Consider the following 20287-nt stretch of genomic DNA (forward strand, 5'->3'; position numbering starts at 1 on the left):
AATCTTGGAGTTTCCAGGATGCCACAAAGTCTATGCACTTGGCTCACAGAAGAGGAGTCCCTTGGGCCCTCACTCTGGGGATATATAGAATTCTAATAAGCGTCTCTTTTTGTCTTGCAAGCCCACACCACTTAGAAACAGCAACAGAGACCGGCACGTGGCTCAAAAATCCGAATGTGAGCTACCAGCGTGATAGGAAAGGACAGGAGTGGACATGGGTAAACCATAAAAAACGATACAAGTTCAAAAAGCACGGTGCTCGCAAACCACTTATTACTGGGGCAAACAGCACTCTACGCTGAGGCAGCCTGAGGCCACTGCCGTATAGGACAGTCACTGATACTTGTAATAGTGACTTCCTGCCATCAGGAAAAGATAAAATTGTGGTTTTGTCTCCCCACCTAACAAGGACGGGAATTATGCTCCGTATGAAAGAATTTTCTCGTGGCTGAGTTTTCAACAAGTTTGGTCACCGGTATGGGGGAAGTTTTGGTATTAGAAAACTTATAGGTAACATCTAATATCTTGAACAGTCTACCCAAGGGTTTCCATGGCTTAAGCAATGCTTGTGCAGAAAGTAGGAGGTTCAGTCTCACAAACATTGGGATTGAGCTCGTATAAGGGGCCCTCACGCTTGAGTCCCAATGGGGAGGTCCGGTCTGGTGCTCAGTCCGGGGATATCCTTTCTCTCAAGAGCTGTTACTATTTAAAGGCAGCTGTGGCCCGGCCACGTGAGCGCACTGGGCTGAAGAGGCCGAGCAGGGTGTGAGTTTGCCCTCTGATAAGGAAGGACTGACAGCATAGAACATCCATGGCGTCTACCCTTCGGTCTCCTCAGTTCATCGTGGGACCACATGCTATCAATGCCCCACACACATCCACTTCTCCTTGCCAGGAGGTGACCGGCGGAAGGTTCTTTGTGTCTCTTCACCTGGAGGCCTTTCTTGGACACCGGAGCCTGCTCAACCCAGGCACAAGAAGTGCCAGGAGTTGATGCCCCGGGAGCAAGGCGCAACCCGAGAAGCAGGGAGCTGGTGGGTGACGCCCTGGCCCCCCACTCCGGAGAGGGATGGGGCTTGGCGGAGCACCGTGGCACCCTGCACGTGAGCACGCCCTTTCCCGCCTCGTGCCCCCACGCCCTCACCGTGCTTCCTGGGGTCCCCTCCCAAGTGAATTGCCTGAACCCAAACTCTTGTCTTAGGGAAAGCCAACTACTGGACCTGGATGCCAGCCAGAGGACCACGGGATCCCAGGGCTGACGTTGAGTGGGGTGGTAAGACTCCAGCACGCTGCTGGGCCAGTCACCGAACTCCAACCGGGGCAGGACTAGGGTGAGGAAGACAGCAGCAGGCTCTGGTCGACCAGCTTCCGCCACTGGAGGTGCCGTGACAATGAGGATGCCCTATGGCACATGCAGAACAGGCCGAGACTCAGGCCAAGGTGGGATCCCGGTTGGCATGATCAGGAAGTGGACCATATTCAGAGGCCTGCAAAGTCCCCTTGGCTCAAGCCACGCCCTGATTAGGAAGGCAGGGGACTCTGGATGGGACATGGGCCCGTCTGGGCGGATGCCCTCAGGAGCCTTGACACCCCAGACCCCCCTGAATGCTTGGGTCTTAGCAAGTGGCTCGTGGCCGTCGTAGAGGGCAGCTCCCTGACCTGGAAATCGTTTGGAGGCCTCTCTCGAAGAGAAGAGCGGCCAGATAACCTCTGTCCCCCCAAGATCTGCCGTCACTTGCACTCAGTGCTCCTCGATCAGACCACAGGGGCGAGTATCAGCATGGCCTGTGGAGAGAATCACTGTCCTGCTTGGAAAGAAAGTGAATCATTCCCCCAAAGCGCTGAAGCAGCTGGCTAGTGGGGACCGCCAGGGGCCGGAAGGGCATGTACGGGCACGGAACTCGAGGATGCTGGCCCAGTGGGCGATGGAACAGAGGCCGGCTAAGGAGAGCTATTGACAGAGGGCTTCTCCTCTGGGACTCGGTGTTCGGCACCTGGGCAAGGACCCGTGAATCCAGTCCTAAGGCACTGCTGAGTGGTTCCCGGGAGGCTGGAGACCGTGGCGCACTGAAGTGGGACACGAAGCCTCGGAGGGAGGGCCTCTCCCTCCTGGGACGGATAACAGGTGGGCGAGCCCCCCTCCTGGAACAGCGAGGGCGGCAACGTTAGTCCTGGCGAGGAGCCGGGTGGGCCGCTGTCCTCTGCTGGCCAGAGCACGCAGGGGACGCTGCTTACACCGGCTTCCCAGGACTTCTGATTCACACACAGCCTGACGTGGGGCTTGAACCCATGAACCGCAAGATCAAGACCTGAGCCGAAGTCGGACGCTTAACCGACTGAGCCACCCGGGCGCCCTCTTATCGTCTTTTACTTTTTTTTTTTTTTAAATATAATTTATTGTCAAATTGGTTTCCATACAACACCCAGCTATTGCCTTTTACTTTTAAAAGACTTGCTTACATGAGAGGAATTAGGCCTTGAACTTCTAACGGAAAAGCTTTAGAATATAAGCATTTCTACATCAGCGAAAGAATCATTAATGTCCAATGTGTGCATGCCATTTAAAAATGTAAGCATCTCTACAGATCGTTTCAGTTCATAAGAACGGACATAACAAATAGCAAAGTTTCTATCAAATAGGATTACTCACTATAGACTCAGAATGTACTGCACACTGAGAAAAAACAAGCCCTTAAATGCTGAACAGAAGAAATTGGTAACAAAATCCCTTTATGCTTCTTTTGTCATCAAAAGGTCTGAGCCATAATTGAGCAGGAGCCTTGAATGTTTAAGTTGAGCCAAAGCTGTGTCCTGACAGCCAGGAATGCACCATCTAGACAGCTCAGCACATCGAAAGTTCAGTCAAGGCTTGAGCCAACATTCTTAGGAACCCGGAATATATAGACCAAAGAGGCTTGCTTTCTCGGTCAAATGAGGGAAACCTCAAAACTAGGTAAATGTGCAAAAAATAAACATTTAACACTTCATTTTGCTAAAGGCAGGAGTTAAACAGACACGCAAAAAGTAGCAAAACCAGAGCACGAGGTATTTGCATGTGGAAGAGTCGTCATGTTGGTTTATGTCAAAGAATGTCGTATTTATTTATCTTCACGTGGGACGGTTAGGTTTTAAGGTTTCAAGGTTTCGGCAATGCTTTTGACTTTATTATTGATCTGGAACACACTACACAGGATATTTCAAAGTCGCTACCGAAAACCAAGTTGAAATCTTACTCAGCGATACAGGATTCTCAACACCTCTTCCTTCCCTGTGGGCATCAAACTAAGGAAGATGCAGGGAGAACATGATTAAATGCCTTCTGACCAACAGACTAGCAAGTTCTGTTTCCAAAGATCCCGGTCCTTAAGTAACGGAATAGATTTTCGGAAAGAGTGTCAATTCTGGGCTAAAGAAATATGTGGTGACACTGGAATCCTCACTGAAAGTTCTAGAAGGAACAGAGATTGAGTGACATCCATGGTGAGAGGTAGGTGCGGAAGGAATGCACTATGGAGGCTGGCCTGTCGGATTTGTCCCTCCCTTCTCTCACTCGTTTTTTTTTTTTACATTTACTTATTTTTGAGAGACAGAGCATGAGCAGCGGAGGGGCAGAGAGAGAGAGGAAGACACAGAATCCGAAGCAGGCTCCAGGCTCCGAGCTGTCAGCACAGAGCCCGATGTGGGGCTCGAACTCACGAACTATGAGATCACGACCTGAGCTGATGTTGGATGCTCAACTGACTGAGCCCCCCCGGCGCCCCAGTGAGCCCCGATACTTTAACTGGGCGGCACGGGATGGATCTGACTGCTCCATCAGTAACCCAGTAATCCAATGGTAAATTGGGTTGCAAAAAATGTCTGCCCTCCTCTGATAAACACAGCGTTTAGCTCGAGAGACGGAAGTGAATCGAATCCTCATGTTTGCTGTTCATTTTCCTTTTAACTGGTAAAAATACTGCCTATAAAAGTTGATGGTCACGTTTTCAGGGCATTTGTATCTTTTTTTTTATGATGAAACAGAGAAAATGAATTAGATTTTGAAAAATAAGGTTTATTTGTAGTAACTATCTTTAATAACTGTTTTTATTTTTAACATTTACTGAAATGGTATATGCTTTGTGCTAATGTGGAAGGAGAAGGCTCTTCTTCCCGCTCTAAAATCTCTTCTTTACCACAAAGAGTTCTCACTGCATCGGAACGGAGGCCCCGGAATGCTCGCAGAGGGGTCTGGGCCGGCCGGCCGGCCGGGATCAGGCAGCAGGCTCCCCTCTGCTCAATCAGGTAGCTGCAATAGGGAGTCTAGTTCTAAATAGTAGAAGCAAAGTCTATATATTAGAAAAATAAAGAGAGGGAACATAACAAGCTGCTTCAAAATATGTGTCTGAGGTGAGAAACAGCTTGTACTTTTATGCTGTGGCAGCTTCCAGAAGAAATCTTCTTCGGGTTTTAATCTTCGGGTTCGTATCTGGAAAGAGATAAGAAAATTCAGGGCAGACCATAACGTCATGATACTTTTTGTCGTTGTCATTACCAGATGAGTTTACGCGAAACATCTCTGGTGACCGAACCAGCAGCGTTGCGTTTTTCACTCGAAGTCACTGCTCCGGTGGGAGCCGGGCCCGGTCAAGGCAGTGTGACGGTGACGCGGAGGCGGCTCTGGCAGCAGGTGGGACAAAGGGGCGACCGAGTGTGAAGACGCTTCTGGACTCTAAGTCTCTACAGCTGGCGCTTAGACCCACGGCAGCTTAGCGCAGCAGAAACTCAGTAACCACCCGAACTGTCAGATGGACGCAGGGTGCCGATACGACCACGCGAGAAGGTTAACCAGCCCCCTTCTCTAAAGAACTAGATCTTGGATTTACTTCCCGGCTCTGTTCCCCTGGAATCCAGGTAACGTGTCAGCTGAGTTTCCAGGTGAACCCGCCGAGGACAGAAATGAGCCTGAAGAGCAGACCACATCCGGACCGGGACGGCTGTGGGTGCACCGTGACCGCGTGGCGGGGGCCACGGCTGCAGGCGTCCCCCCACGCGGTGAGCTCCCGGAACCGGACACGGCCCTCCCCGGGTGTCGCGCGGAACAGGAACTCCTAGGCCACGCCGGCTACGGCGCCCATCTGCGGGGACCGCCTTCTCTGGCACCTCAACTGTCACGGAGGGCACAGTGTGGCCGGGTCTCAGGCTCCTGTGAGAACACTCCTGAGGAGAAACGCCAAGGCCGCCCGTAAGCTGGCTGGGTTTCCTTTCTGATATCCTGCTTAAATGACCGTTGCCAAGAGCGGCCTATCGTAGCCGTGTGTCTGAAGTTCCAGCCCTGGCGGGCGGTACGGACAACGCTTTCCTCAGACGCAGGCTTCTGGACCAAATGACAGAGCAGCTAACTACCCACTGGCCTGACCTCTCCGGACACAGGCTGAGATTTCACGAAGAACAAACATCAACCCGGCAGTGACGCAAACCCGAGAGCCGCGCGGGATCAGCAAGGCTTACTTGGCCAGTCTTCTCCTCAGGTCTTTGATCTGGTCATTCTTCCTGGTGAGAATCTCTTTCATGTTTCGATAAGCTGCTGTCTGTTGGAATTTCTTGTCTAATTCCTGTGCAGTGAAAAAGGTCAGCCCGTTACTGAGAAACGGCGAAGGAGAGAAAGAACACACCTGATAAAAACGTGTATTTTGGCTTTATTTTTACTAATATTCTGCTTATGTTATTTTCTGATTTCTTTTTAAAATTTCCTTACGTAACATTAAGACCGTTCGAACTTAAAAATACATTCCTTCAAGTGAGAAGTCAAAGGGCAACACTGTCAACCCGTAACCGTGTACAATGTTAGCGTAGGACTGAAGCATACTGTGCCCTGGACGTGGGACGTCTGTTTGAGACGGTAAACTCATTCTCAGGTGAAATAAGCATGAGCTTTTCTCCAAATCCCCAAGTAGTGTCAGTATTCTGGGAGGAAGATTTTTCATTCAGTTACATTTTAGCCCCTGCATGCTTAAGAGTCTCATCCCTAAAGTGAACAGCACAGTTTTCTACGCATTTCATGTAAGTTAAGAGCAAGGCATAGTATCCTTTAAAGTTTGTTTTTGGAGAGGGAGAGGGAGAGAGAGAGAGAGAGAGAGAGAGAGAGAGCAAGCAAGGGAGGGGCAGAGAGGAGAGAGAATCCCAAGCAGGCTCTGCACTGTCAGCACGGAGCCTGACACGGGGCTCGAACTCACAAACCGTGAGATCGTGACCTGAGCCGAATCCGAGAGTCAGACGCTTCACCAAATGAGCCCCCAGGTGCCCCGAGGCATAGAATCCTTTAAAGAGAAGTCACCTATCCCTTTGCCAGGCAACGTGGGGATGGGCATCGCAGGGCACAGGGCAGCACACGTAAGCCGTCCGTGCAGGAGTATTTTACCAAACCAGAGGAAGGAGTGGACATTTTTTTATTACCACAGATAGTTTAGTGCCAAAGACAGAAGACTCTCTCAATGCCCAGAAATGACTGATCTCTAACACGCACTGGCTGACACCGTGAGAAAAAACAAGGTAAATCCGCAGCTGTCCTCCAGCATCTCCCTCAGCTCCCCCTCCTCCCCACTTGGGCAGACACACGCGGACAAGTCTGACCTTTTCAGCCATGCTCAGCTGCTCCTGGACCCTGAGTAGGTCGTGCTTGGCTGTCGCGAGATTCTCCTCCAGGGACTTCTGGTTTTCTGTCTTGTCGTTAAGTGTCTTCTGAAACTCACTCTTTAAAGCAGCAACTGTGTTTTCCAGGTCGTTCAAGTCTTGGGCCTTTATAAAATCCTACGGAAAACACATGCACGGACATAATTTCGTGTTGACATCCGAACCGGCAACTGTTCTACGACACTCATTCGACCTCGTGACATGAGAGCAAATGTTTTGGGCATGCACGTCGGCCTCCCCCGCCAGCCTGGGTAAGCTCCAGATCCCTGAGGGTCGCCGGCGCGCCCAGTCACCCTCGGCCCTAGAGCACGCTGTCCTGCACACGGCAGACGCTCAGTGGCCGCTGATCTCCAAATCTGCGAATTGTCATGTATGCGTTGCTGGAACTCCACAGAGGGACAGGAGAGAGGTGAGCTCTCAAATCTGACAAGGTTGTGTGTGCCCCGGGGGAGGGAGGGCGGACGGGTTTCCGTTTTGAAAAGTCAACTTAGAAAACGTCCTGAAGAATGCTGAGCAACACAGATGGTAAAATAATCAACTTAATACAAAAACTTTGAATCAAAAATTTAGTAGACGTAGGTCTTAGTCATTATTTACATTAAAATATTATGAGAGCCTAATTAATGCTTACTGGTTATATGGTTTGCTAAATTTAGAAGACCTTAAGTTTTTGTTTTTTAAAGCAAGATGCATGTTTGCACACCCTGTCGGCACAACAAAAGCAGCTGGATCTTGTTTTTGACTGGATAAACTTATAACGGAAAAAGCTGTATTACCAGGCCGGGAAAATGGTCGATAATTGCTAAATATGAAGACGGATCAGAACTACCAACGACAAACTCCTCACTCACGTTTGAAGTCTGGTCCTTACGAAGGTTTTATTTCTGCGCAGCTAGTGAAAGCGTGCACACATCTTCTTTTGCCCAGATCTTAAAAGTAATTTTAAGAGAAGTTCTTCATCCACAAACGTTTGCAATTGTTTTGAGAAATTATGAAGCTGCTCTGGAGTGTTTAGCTCTGTTTTCTAAATCTACAGTCCTTGATACAGGATTGAAAATCATAGATCTCTCCTTTGTTATTTTTTTAGCCATCTAAGAATTATCCTATTTTATTTTTACTTATTATTTTTTTTATCATTTTGTAAATGTTTATTTTTGAGAGAGACAGAGCACGAGGGGCGGGGAGGGGCAGAGACACAGAATCCGAAGCAGGCTCCAGGCTCCGAGCTGTCAGCACACAGCCCCACCAGGGGCTCGAACTCATGAATCATGAGATCATGACCTGAGCCGAAATCGGACGCTTAACCGACTGCCACCCAGGTGCCCCAGAATTATCCTATTTTAAAAACATCTCCAGATGAAATGACGTCATGGCTGAGTTTTGCCTCAAAGAAACGTGAAGGGAGGGGCGACGGGGAGGAAGCGGGAAGGCAGCCTGGCCAACCCCAGGGGACCGGGAAGCCGAGTGACGGGCACCGAGGTGCATGACACCGTACCCTCTACTTCCGTATGAGTTTGAAGTTTTCCATAAGGAAACCATAGAAGTGCAACGAAGCAAGTCGGGGACTGTTTGGCGGACATCAGCGATGACGGTACAACCACTAGAAAAGCCGGAGCTACGCTGAAAACTCCCTCCAGCGGCCCCGCTTGACAGGAAGTCTGTGGCAGCGTCTAGCGTCCACGGCAAGGCCACCTGTGCACGCGAGAACCTCCCGCGGGCAGAGCCATCCTCGGTCACGCCCCTCGGACGGGCCTGGAGAGCCACCACCGGATTTGGGTGCGTTACACGAGTGCCACCAGACGGAGGTGGGTTTGAAGACGCAGACCGAGTAAATTCACCCTATTCTGTCACATTCGCCAAAGGCCGACTTAATCAGAAGTTCTATATAATAACGCCAAATACCAATCCAATGAACTAAAAACCCCTCCTTTCGTCATTTCCTTTCCCCCCATTGTAGTTGGAAGGTCAAGGTAAAAGGGAGAAGAGCTAAAAAAAAAATAAACTTGAGAATATCTTGTATGCTGGCGGGCTCTGGGGACCGTGAGGCGGGTGAGCGGCGGGCCTGCCCCTTCGGCCCTCTCCCGGCCTTCCCTGGACAGGGATGTCCCCCTGCAGGACTGTGGTGGCATCCCTCTCAGGGAGTGGCAGAGGAGGGCAGAACGAACAGTAACTAAGGCTTCACGTTAAGGTTGCACTTTTAGTCTATTTATTCTATTAGAAAACCACGACAAAGATAGCTAAAACTTGTTCCGCCTCTTTAAAAAATGGAAGGGTAACTGACGTGTAATATCCTATCAGCCTCAGGCAGACATCGTATTGATCCGAGATTTCTGTACCGCTCAAAGTGATCCTCCTGATAAGCGTGGTTACCAACTGTCACAAGATCATTACAGTGTCATCGACTGCATTTCAAACGACTTTCACCTTTTGATTTCCTTGGTCAAGCTGTAAGTCCTGCAGTGCTCTTTCCAGTTTTGACTTCTCATCTAATGCCTGTGTTGCCTGTAATCAGATTTAAACAAAACACCCTCAGTATTTATTCTGTAAGCAGCTCTTTCAAGAATTTTGGCGAAGTATTTCTCGGTTACCTGTATTTCAATGGTCTTCAGCCTCGACTTCAATTTCTCATTCTCTTCTTGAAGTCGTTCAATTTCCTTTGTGAGTAAATTCAAGGTTTATTATTTTAGCTACGGTCTTTTCAATACTTGAAGTTGTTTCGCTTCAAAGTTTAATTTCAAAACTAAATTTAATTATCTGTCAGCTCAAACATCTGCGTGCCCTGGTTCCTGGTGACATCCAGTCCCACCAGCCCATTGGCCTCCACACTTGTGTGTCACTTGCGGTCTCTAAGCCTCTTTCACAGTCTCTCAGGCTCCCTTCAGGCCTCCGTTCTCAGCCTTCTTCCAAAGTCTCCCTCTCCTGTCACCTCTCACCTAGCTGATCCTGCAACTCTTGGGACTTTTCACGGCCAACACCTGCACTTATCCTAGAAACACAGCCTTTTTTTTTTTTTTTTTTTTTTAAGTTTTAAAATTTTATTTATTTTGAGAGAGAGAGGGAGGGGAGGAGCAGAGAGAGAGGGAGAGAGAATCCCAAGCAGGCTCCACGCTGTCAGCAGAGAGCCTGATGCGGGGTCAGTCTCACAAACGGTAAGATCATGACCTGAGCCGAAATCGAGAGTCGGACGCTTAACCGACTGAGCCCCCCCAGACACCCCCTAAAAACACAGTCTTTATCAGTGCAACGCTCTACACCCAAGCCGCTAGGCGCTTCTGACTGAACTTGGCCAGAGGCCTTGGCTCCAAGCAGCTCCATCCGAGGGTCGGCAGGGAGGCCAGTCCCTACGCTCAACACACGCATCGGGCCCGAGAGCACCGCACTCCGTGCCTAATCACGCCGGCTCCCCTTCCGGCCCTCACTGCTGCCCACGCCCCCTTTTCTCCCACAGACAATTTAATCTGCCTTTAACCTTCAGCCCAGCTCAGGAACCACCTTCCCCCAAATCTGTCCTCAACCACTTGGATCCGGAACGGTCTTCTCTGCCACCCTGAGGCACAGACGTTAGCATTCTCCTATCTGTTTCTAGACTGTTAATTCTCCCTTCTCGATGAGACCACACGGTTTTGGAGGGCAAGAGACTAGGGACTACACTGCTTTTTATCTAACAGCATCCAGCATAACGTTGGGAACACGGGAGCCGTGAAAATTGTTCGTAGATTAGTAACTGATTTTTATTAACCTTCCTAATAAAAAAATCCCATCGTTGTTCTTGCAGACTGTAAACTTCAAATGTCCTTCAATAAACACTGTCCAAAACGCCATGCCCTTCGCTTCGCCATCAAAAGACACAATTAAGAGCTGCTTCAGACTTTCTGGAAGGTGAGTGCCCTCTCCTGGCCCACTGGAACCACGAAATAAAGTGACTACAGTGGACTGAGTATCCTCCATGGACCCGAGCCCCGGTCAAACCCCCCTCCCTCAGAGTCTCCCCCCTACAGTTGTACAGGCACCGAACGAGAGGGTTTGCCTTTCTCCAAGCGAGGGCGGCGTTACCTTGTTCAGGAGTTCCGTTCCGCCCTCATTTAGTGGAGCAAGCTTTGGCTTCAGGGTATCTAGGATGGGCTGACACAAAACAAAGAAACCAAACCAAAGTCACCACAGAAGAAATCACATGTAATCGCTCAACATTTGCACTTTCTTTCTTTTTAAAAAAAGTTTTAAGTTTATTTATTTATTTTTGAGAGAGAGAGTGGGAGGGGCAGAGAGGGAGAGAGAGGGAGAGGATCCCAAGCCGGCTCCACAGCATCAACACCGAGCCTGAGGTGGGGCTCAAACTCATGAACCACGAGACCATGACCTGAGCCAAAGTTGGACGCTCAACTGACTGAGCCACCCAGGCGCCCCTCGACATTTGCACTTTCTAAGTGGAAAACACCATGTAAACGTATCCACTGGATGTCGGCTCCGCAGGGTGGGTGGGGGTCTCTGTTGGTTTGGTTCTCTGCTACATCCCGAGACTACGACAGTGCCTGGCCCACAGCGCCCAAACATCAGAAATGCACATGAAACCCACCCTCCCCAAATCCTTTAAAGAGCTACAGACGGAAGGGAAAGGCGGGAAGGAAGGAAGAAGGGAAGGTGCTCGAAGCCAGAGCGGACAGAGGTCCCGGCCTCTGCGGACAGGAATTTTCACCTGTTTCAGGGAGTTGAAACAGATGTGCGCAGGAGCCCGGGTCTGGGAAAAGTGCACGAGTGCAGCTACCCCACAGGCGAAGGAGAACTTGGCCCAAGTACCCTGGCAGTTTGGCGATGCGCGTTAACGACAAGTGAATCCACGCCCTCTGACCCGGAAACGCGCTCCGGAGGAATAAGTGGCAAATTGTTTTGTAAGGAAGGGTATGGCGTATGTCCGTGGATTCAGCTCGGCAGTATCCTTCTATCAGGCGCCAGGGAGCGTTCGGGGTGCGGCTGGTTAAGGGCTCGTTGCAAATACCGAGAATGAGTGAAAAGAGAAGTAGGTCACTGGTCACTACTAGGGTTGTCTCCACTGGACAGAGGAGCACAACAGGGCCCGGCTGCCTCTGGCAACCCGCTCAAGGTCACTCGGCGAGAGAGCCGGAGCCGGGACGAATGCCGATGCTCTGCACCATCTGGGCGAAGAGCCTATATGGCAGGGAGCGGGGTGGACGGCAGGGATTCCGTGTGTGAGTGTGTGAATGTGTGTGTGTGACTATGTGTGTGTGTGGGGGGGGGGGGAGACAGAAGCAAGTGTTCACAGTTACTTTTTCCAAAGCTCTCCTTCTTTTGCCTGAAAACAGGAATGTTTGAATTCTGCTCTTGAATTAAACGCGTTCCCTTGAGGGTTTGCACCCGCACCTCTGAACCGCTCTGAGCACCTCGAGGATACTAAACGCCGGCCACTAGGGTGTGGGCTTAGGACGACGCCAAGTTACCTTTTTATTCGAAGACGTAAATTCTGCTTTTTCGAATTCTGCAACTTGTTCTAATAATTCTCTGGAAGATAGAAATGTGAAAAAAAATTCATTTAAAATAGGTTTGCATCCCAGACACAGAAGAATAAAACCACTGGCACCGATCACCCACAACACGCCGGAGAGAACAGAGCACCCTGTCGAAAATGATTCCTAGTTACCAGTGGCCCAGAGCCCAACCCAGGGACCGGATTTGAATATTCCACGGCACCTAGGATCGTGTGCCTACTGAGCATACGCTGTAATCGCCAGAACGAAACTACAGTGTGAGTTCAAATCTGGTACAACTTGTCCTCAATTCCGAGTTTCTGAGGTGCCAGAGGGAGACTGCTCTCAGACATGATTTACATCGATCGTCAGCTAGTGAATGTTCAAGAAACACAGACTGGCTCTCATAGAGTAAGTAGCCTCGGAGGCATGGGATTAGTTCCATGATACCTACTGAAAAAAGAGTATCACCCCTACTGGGAAGGAATATGCTGTACCTCTGAGGAAGAAAGCTGGTTCGGGAATGAACCAACCACCTGACTGTTCCCTTTCCCTGCCCCCGGTGTGGTCCCAGTCTGGATCCCGGGGGTGGCCCACGCGGGCGCCTGGGAGGGGACGTGGTAACCACTCTCCCAAGCTTACTGTGGTGCTTTCTCCAAGTTTTCTCAGCAGCTCTCCCTGGCAGCCAGTGGACTGAACCGGTTTTCCTCCCCGGTTCAAGAAGGCCATCCCAGGGTGGTTCACCAATCTCTGCCGCCGTGCCTGGGGGCGGTCAGTCTTTCCTCATTTCTGGCCCGGCTTCTCTTAGACTAAGTTTGAATTTCATTTTACTTTTTTTTTTTTTTCTAGTTTTGAATTTTTTTTTCACGTTTATTCATTTTTGAGAGACAGAGACAGAGCAAGAGAGGAAGGGGCAGAAAGAGAGGGAGACACAGAATCTGAAGCAGGCTCCAGTCTCTGAGCTGTCAGCACAGAGCCCGACGCGGGGCTTGAACCCACGAACCATGAGATCATGACCTGAGCAGAGGTCGGATGCTTAACCGACTGAGCCACCCAGGCACCCCTGGGTTGTTGTTGTTGTTAATGTTTATTTATTTATTTTAAGAGAGAAAGAGAATGAGGGTGTGCATGTGCGAGTGGGGAGGTGGGTAGGGGCAGAGAGGGAGAGAGAGACACACGACAGAGAGAGACAGAGAGAGACAGAGAATCCCAAGCAGATTCTTGTCAGTGCAGAGCCTGATGTGGGGCTCGAACCCATGAACTGTGAGATCATGACTGAGCTGAAAACAAGAGTCGGATGCTTGACCGACTGAGTCACCCAGGCATCCCTCATTTTACCTTGTTTAAATTACTGGGCTCTTTGATACCTTCGAGATTACAAAACAGTTTTGTTTTTTGTTTGCATTTCCTATTTTAAAGTAAGTGTATAACTTAAAATGTAATTATAGAAAAAACTGCAATCCCCCTGGTCTGAATTGACGGTATTTGAATTCATCTTTCATTTGTTTCATAATCTTCATCCCCTCATCGACCTATCATGTCTAAAGACTCATTATAATACAATCCGACCAACAAAGAAATGGGCAGGGATCATTAGTAACAGCCCGAAAAGCAATTCCATGAATCTCAAACGCCTCTGTAACAGCCGGGATTCGGAGAAACAGAATTCTGAAGGGGACACCGAGCGGCACCTAAGAGATCACTCGGTGGGTACCCAGAGGCCGTCCTGCTGCCCACCCCACGCTTCCTCAGGCCCCGGCCCCGACAGCAGAAGCGGCGCAGACGTTCGCTAACTTCTGAGACCGTGCTGGGGCCTCTACCGTCCTAACCGCAGAGACGGACGTGTCACCTGTTTTCAAGTTCCGAGATGTCCGTCTGCAGCTTGAGGTACCACTTCTCGGCTTGGGAGAAGAGCTGCCGCAGGAGTAACACGTTGGTGTGCGCCGTGTTGATGAGCTCAGACTCCACCTCGCTGTAGACCACGGCCTGCAGCCCGCTCAGGACCTCGGACACCTCGTCCACGGTGAAGGTCTCCTCCACCAGCCTGCGGAACAACCACAGTCCCAGACTTCCGGATGAACGACCCAAACCGTTTACGAAATAAAACAAGACTAAGAGACCCACATTCGGGTCGACCGAGGGGTGACGGGGTTACTGGGAAAATCTCTTCGGGAACGATCTTCTTTATGAATAAACCGTACTGAAGATACCTGAAGCTCAGTTCACTTTTGGGGTCTGTCTGAATGACCCAATTGCGGGTGTACGTGCCCTCTAATACAAAGTAGGTGCTCAGAAACATTCCCCCAAGCGTTTACTTTTTTCTTTACGTTCTCGGTTTAAACATTTTTTTATTTTAATCTCCGCTAAAATCAGTCTTCTCACATTTAGCAGTTTCAAGAGTCCCCTAGAAGGTAGTGTTTTTCCTTTCCTTTCCCTTTGTCTAGCATTTCAATAATTGTATGAACTACTCCAATGGTAGCAAATGATTATAAGAAAATAGTTATGTGCTGCTTCTCTTGGCATTCCTTTTTTTTTTAAGTTTATTTATTTATTTTGAGAGAGGCGGAGACAGTGTGGGCAGGGGAGGGGCAGAGAGAGAGGCAGAGACAGTGTGAGCAGGGGAGGGGCAGAGAGAGAGGCAGAGAGAATCCCAAGCAGGCTCCGCACTGTCAGCGCAGCCTCCGACACGGGGCTTCAACTCACGAGACCTCGAGATCATGACCTGAGCCGAAGCCGAGAGTTGGACGCTTAGCTGACTGAGCCACCCAGGCGCCCCTTTCTCTTGGCATTCTTGAGGCCCAAATGAAAAAACAACAAAAAACAACTAACTTATCTTAGGTGCAGCTCCTCTGAGCACTGACCATTCCCTAAAAAGGAAGTCATCATCAACAACAGCATTAAAACCCACTCTCCCACGGGGCAGGCTTAGGTTGGGAGGGACCTCAGAGCCATTTTCTTCAACCCCCTGGCGTTCCAGATGGGGGCGGGGGATGCAGGCTCAGAGGGCAGGGGTGACATGGCCCTGGTCCCACGGTGGGGGTGACTCAAGCCCACAATCATTTCTGGGAGTCTCAGCAACACGCCCAACAGCCGAATCCCGAAAAAGCTCCTAATTTAAAGGACAGTTTGACAGTAAGACCGTCTCTCCCCTCCTGGCCCCAACCCTCAGTCGCTCAGGGGACAGGAGTGATGGCCCCATCACTCCTCACTTCCAAAAGGACAGAATTAAGGAGCCCACCAGTTTGACCAGAGTTATACTCAAGTTAGTAGTATTTGTTACCATTCTTCAATGTTTCATTTAGCCAGAATGAGCCAGTCTAAAAAAACCACAACTTCAACTATTTTTGGGGAACACCCTTATTCAATACATCAACCATCTTCCTCTATTCTTTAGTAGAACAAACCAAATCTGCTTCCACTTTTTTTTTTTTTTTTTTTTGGCAACCCAAGTTCATGGTTATGAACAGCAATTAAGGCACCCGCTGTATAAAGTGAGTGATGAAGTATCTTCCGTGTCTCACAGCCGGGCCAGTGCAATCGTTGCTTTCACCTGCTGGGGGTCAGGAGACCAGCTGACCAGGTTACATCGGTGGGTCGAACACGTAACGGTCTACAGCTGGTGGCGTCCCCTATCGTGTGCCGCGCGTGGCTTTGCGACACGTGTCGCTCACGCGGAGGCCTTTCTCATTTCCATCTCATCTGACATTTAACCGTGCCAAAGTCTGATCCCCGAGTAATCTGGGGTCTCTTTATTACTTAGTCCTTTCCTTTCATTGGCTTCCCTATGTTTCTCCAGATCAAACATGAATTTTCCACAGACTTTAATTACATCCTACGACAGCCTCAACCAAACTAATGATCATCTCTTGCCGTATACCCACGAACAGTGTCGGTACCAGCGCAAGCTTTCTGTGGTTTCCTGCTGTTTTCCCCCCTCCCAGTTCTTCAGTATGAACGGCGTAGGTGTCTTCTTGCTAACTGCCACGCCTTATGGCTCGAATCCTTTCATTAATAGCTCAGGTAATCCAAGTTCTGGGATCTTTAATACAGCAAGGCAATCATTAACCTACAAGCACTTCACCATTTCCTGACGGCCCTTTCAAAACTTTGCAATCTCATCATTATCCTATGTGTACGTTTGGTAACAGATTGCTCCCACCACAACCCGGTTTCCCGAATTTCACCTATCCACGGGGCTTGGTGGAGTCACTCTCAGGGGGGACCCGATCATGATAATCCCGGCAATGGTTCGTACAGCCTCCGCAGCCATATCCCCACACCGGCTACCGGAGAGGATCCAGGTTTCCCCTGGGGTTCCCTTTGAGTCCTCTGATACCTGCTCTCCTTGAGGTCTTGGAAGCAGGAATCGACAGTTTTGAGTCTCAAGCCTCTTCTGGAACGAGCAAAACGCATGTAGTTAATAACTTCGTTTTGATGGTGTTCATTTAGGCCCAGCTCTGCCTAAAAGAGAGAAAAGCAGATGTTAGTCTTGGAGGTGTGATGAAGGAACCAACGATGAAGATACAGAAGGGACCGCTACGTGTCCACCAAATTCCATTCTTCCCTTCCTCCCGGGGAAATGGCTGCCCAACTGGAGGACGCTTCCCAGCCCTTCCTGCGGCCACTCGATTGCTGCTCAGTACTGGATGTGAGCGGAAGAGGTGAAGCCTACTCCAGAGCATGGGCCTTCCGACAGGGTTGGGTCTTTGCCGCACCTATTTCCCTGAGACCTGGAGCGGGGGGCGGGGGGGGGGGGCGGTGGCTCAGCTGAACCTCACAGTGCTCTGGGGGTTGGGCGAACAGCACGATGAAAGGGACCCTTATCCCGACCCGATGTTGTGGAGCAGCACTGACCTACAGACCTAGATGAGCAGGGAAACGGCTGCTAAGTGAGAAACACACTTAGGTGTTCTTGAAGCCACTGTTTTTGTTTGTTTGTTTGTTTGTTTTGATATATATGACAGTGACTTAACCTTACCCTGGCTAATACAGCTTTAAGAAATGTACTGGGTTTTTGAAATAGTCATGAAGTGGTCTTTATTTTAAACCAGCTGAGAGCTGGACAACTATGAGCTAGAAATTAGTGAATTTTTTTTTTTTCAGTTTATAGCTATGCTGAAAAGAAAAGGATACTGCACAATTGAATATCTAACGTAGGGACTCTATGAGTCAGTAACGATCTTTATTTTAAGAACAATGATCTACCATGGCCTTCCTGTGGGAGACTAAGGTCTAACTTCCGAGCCTCTGTCTTAGGCTTGTCACCCTCTCCACAGTGTTGGAAGCAAACAGCAAGGCCATCGGGCATGATCTCCTTCAGCCCCCAGTCCCTCACGGTGGCTTTTCTGCATCCACACGGCTCCCCTCTGCAGTCTCAACTTTCTTAGGACACGGGTCTCTGAAGGTCAGGATCTTGCCCACCTGGTTCCCTAAGGTACCACCATCCCCGGTACTAAGCACAGGGCCTCACAAGCAACAGACAGGTGGCAACAAATGAACTTAAAGAGCTTTCCTCCTTTTGAGGGTCACTTCTTCATTGGGCCTTAATCGGTTCTTTCAAACTCCTGGAGGACTTTATTTAACCAATTATTCTCCCGTCTCAACATTCCATGGGTTTCTTCCCCGCTTCAGACTACAGGGAAGACTATACATATAAACCTTATTCAAAACCACACAAAACCCCTCAACCCTGAGATTCCCTTTAACTACCCTTGCTATGCCATCACCTAGCCCTTAAACCCATACCTGCTCAAATTGCTTTTGTAAAGCTCACCAGCAACTTTTTTTCTTTTTTTCTTTCTTTCTTTTCTCTTTCTTTCTTTCTTTCTTTCTTTCTCCTTCCTTCCTTCCTTCCTTTCTTTTTTAGAATTACCGGGGGCTTTTATTTATTTATTTATTTAGAAAACTTTTTAAATTTGGGGCGCCTAGGTGGCTCAGTCGGTTAAGCATCCGACATCGCCCCACGGTGGGCTCTGTGCTGACAGCTCGGGGCCTGGAGCCTCCTTCAGATTCTGTGTCTCCCTCCCTCCCTGCCCCTCCCCCAAGAGAGATTCTGTCTCTCAAAAATAAATAAAACATTAAAAAAAATTTTTTTTTAATTTGAGTACAGCTGACACACAATGTTACACTCGTTTCACTGCCGAGGTATTTCAGTGGCCCATGGCAATGGTGCCCCCCAACTCTGGCATCATCCTTTCTTCCGAACCTAACTTTAGGACTGTGCACTGTTCTAAGTACGGCTGCCATGCCCTATCCGCTGGAAAGAGGAATGGATCTGTTTCTGCATACAGGCCTGGCCTCTTCGGAACAAGTCAAAACAAAAGAAGTTACACCACCCAAGTTCCTTCAGCTGTACAATGGAGGGCTTGGACTCTTTTTTTTTTTTTTTTTTTAATGTTTATTTATTTTTGAGACAGAGACAGAGCATGAATGGGGGAGGGTCAGAGAGAGAGGGAGACACAGAATCCGAAACAGGCTCCAGGCTCTGAGCTGTCAGCACAGAGCCCGACGCGGGGCTCGAACTCACAAACAGTGAGATCATGACCTGAGCTGAAGTCGGACGCTCAACCGACTGAGCCACCCAGGCGCCCCGGGCTTGGACTGTTAAAGTCACTCTCGCAACCGAAAGCTGGATTCAATCACGCTCTCGCTCCTCAACTCGTTGCAGTACACTGCTGTTCATGCCGTCAAAGGGCTGTGCGTGTGAAAACTTGGGAGTTTTAGGACCGGAGCGAGAATCCCGCCCTGCGCCGTGGGCTGGCAGCCGTTCCCTGCAGCTCCCCCGACCTTGGAGATGTGGCTGGGCCGGGCCCGCCCTGGTAGGGGTGAGGCCTGACCCGACGCGGGGGAGAGAGGCGGCCGGTACGCCGAAGGGGCTTGGGCCTTGGTTAACGGAGCCTCGGCGGCCGGGAGGCCCAGGGGCCGGACTGGGCCCCGCGGCAGCCACGCCCTCCCTCGGCCCCGGCTCGGCGTCTCCTCCGCGCGGGGCGGCGGCGCCCGGCCGGCTACTCACCATGGCGGCGGCGGGAGTCGCAGCCCGGAGGAGCGGGAGAGGCCAGGTGGAGCCCCGTCAAGCCCGGGGATCGCCGAGGGTGGCTGGGCCGCAGAAGATGCGGAGGGCGGGCCGCTTGTTTGGAAGCCTCCGGTTGCTAATGGGAACGGAGACACGTGACCCCAAGTGATGCACTTTTATTGGTCCTCGAGATCACGCGACAGGAAGTGCCGCGGGACCCGCCGACTGCCGCATGCGCATTGGCTTCCAGAGCCGGGAAGTCCCACCTACTCGCGCCACGCCGACTCTGGCGGCCTGTGCCGTTGCCAATGGTAACGGGAGCGGAGAGGCCGCCGGGACCCCCAACGTCTGGCGCGCACCGCCCGGTCCTCCCAGACCCCCAGCCACGGAGCCTCGGGTTGCAGGGAAGGGCTGGCGCGCTCTTCCCGGGCTTGGTGATGCCGAGGGCGGTGGCTTGGACGTCTGACTCCCCACCTTTCAGTGGTCTCAGGGGGCCTGGCGTGGGCGCCCAGGACTGACTTCTTTTCTCTCCAGGGGACCCTGCGTGGCTGGGATAGGCCGGCAGCCCGAGCGCTGCCAGGTGCCAGGATAGAGCTTTGAACGGTCGTCTCCCCGCCACGCTCATCCCCCCCCCCCCCCCCCCCCAGTCCTGGTAAAACTAATAGCACCTTTATCGTTAACAAATAAGCGCAAAAAGATTGATGACAGAGCAGCAAATTTCAAACTGTTATGCCTAGAATCACCAGGGAAGCTTGCTGAACAAATGCTTCCCAGGTCTCACCGCCAGAAAGTGGGAGTCAGGAAGTCTAGCTTGGGTGCTTGGAATCTGCAGTTTTTATCACATGGGAGTGGTCGGGCACCACGCTTTAAGAAACGCTGTCCTGGGGCGCCTGGGTGGCTCAGTCGGTTAAGCGGCCGACTTCGGCTCAGGTCATGATCTCACTGTCCGTGAGTTCAAGCCCCGCGTCGGGCGCTGTGCTGACAGCTCGGAGCCTGGAGCCTGTTTCAGATTCTGTGTCTCCCTCTCTCTGACCCTCCCCCGTTCATGCTCTGTCTCTTCTCTGTCTCAAAAAATAAATAAACGTTAAAAAAAAGAAAAAGAAAAGAAACGCTGTCCTAAATCATC

At 50.5% G+C, this 20287-nt stretch overlaps 1 protein-coding gene and 1 long non-coding RNA gene across 4 annotated transcripts; one reads left to right on the forward strand and one right to left on the reverse strand.

The window, feature by feature from the left end:
• Nucleotides 1-4030: 4030 nt before the first annotated feature.
• On the reverse strand, nt 4031-19292 carry LZTFL1 (leucine zipper transcription factor like 1). Of its 3 annotated transcripts, none has more exons than XM_053897291.1 (11): nt 19162-19292; nt 16486-16610; nt 13999-14193; nt 12123-12183; nt 10723-10791; nt 9258-9323; nt 9094-9171; nt 6610-6786; nt 5488-5591; nt 4405-4465; nt 4031-4305 (listed from the first exon to the last, which is right to left on the reverse strand). In XM_053897291.1, the coding sequence occupies exons 1-10, from the start codon at nt 19162-19164 to the stop codon at nt 4447-4449; spliced, it is 897 nt and encodes a 298-aa protein (XP_053753266.1). In that variant the 5' UTR covers nt 19165-19292; the 3' UTR covers nt 4031-4305; nt 4405-4446. The 3 variants fall into 3 exon arrangements, with proteins under 3 accessions (XP_053753266.1, XP_053753267.1, XP_019272092.2); XM_053897292.1 differs by having other exon boundaries at nt 4031-4325; XM_019416547.2 differs by having other exon boundaries at nt 4031-4465.
• On the forward strand, nt 6784-16228 carry LOC128775540 (uncharacterized). Its single transcript, XR_008420298.1, has 3 exons — nt 6784-7078; nt 10445-10548; nt 15946-16228. It is a non-coding gene; the product is annotated as an uncharacterized LOC128775540 (long non-coding RNA).
• Nucleotides 19293-20287: the final 995 nt, after the last annotated feature.

This window comes from Panthera pardus, unplaced genomic scaffold (genome assembly GCF_024362965.1).
Source record: "Panthera pardus isolate Hobbes unplaced genomic scaffold, ASM2436296v1 HiC_scaffold_8, whole genome shotgun sequence".
NCBI classification, from domain to species: Eukaryota; Metazoa; Chordata; class Mammalia; order Carnivora; family Felidae; genus Panthera; species Panthera pardus.

Bases quoted from the DNA above. Each gene is read 5' to 3' on its own strand.
- LZTFL1 (XM_053897291.1), bottom strand. The intron at 14,194-16,485 runs GTATCAGAGGAC...GTTGTTCCGCAG, and splicing joins CAAGACCTCAAGGAGAGCAG to GCTGGTGGAGGAGACCTTCA. The intron at 6,787-9,093 runs GTGAAAGTCGTT...TGTTTTCCGTAG, and splicing joins TTGACCAAGGAAATCAAAAG to GATTTTATAAAGGCCCAAGA.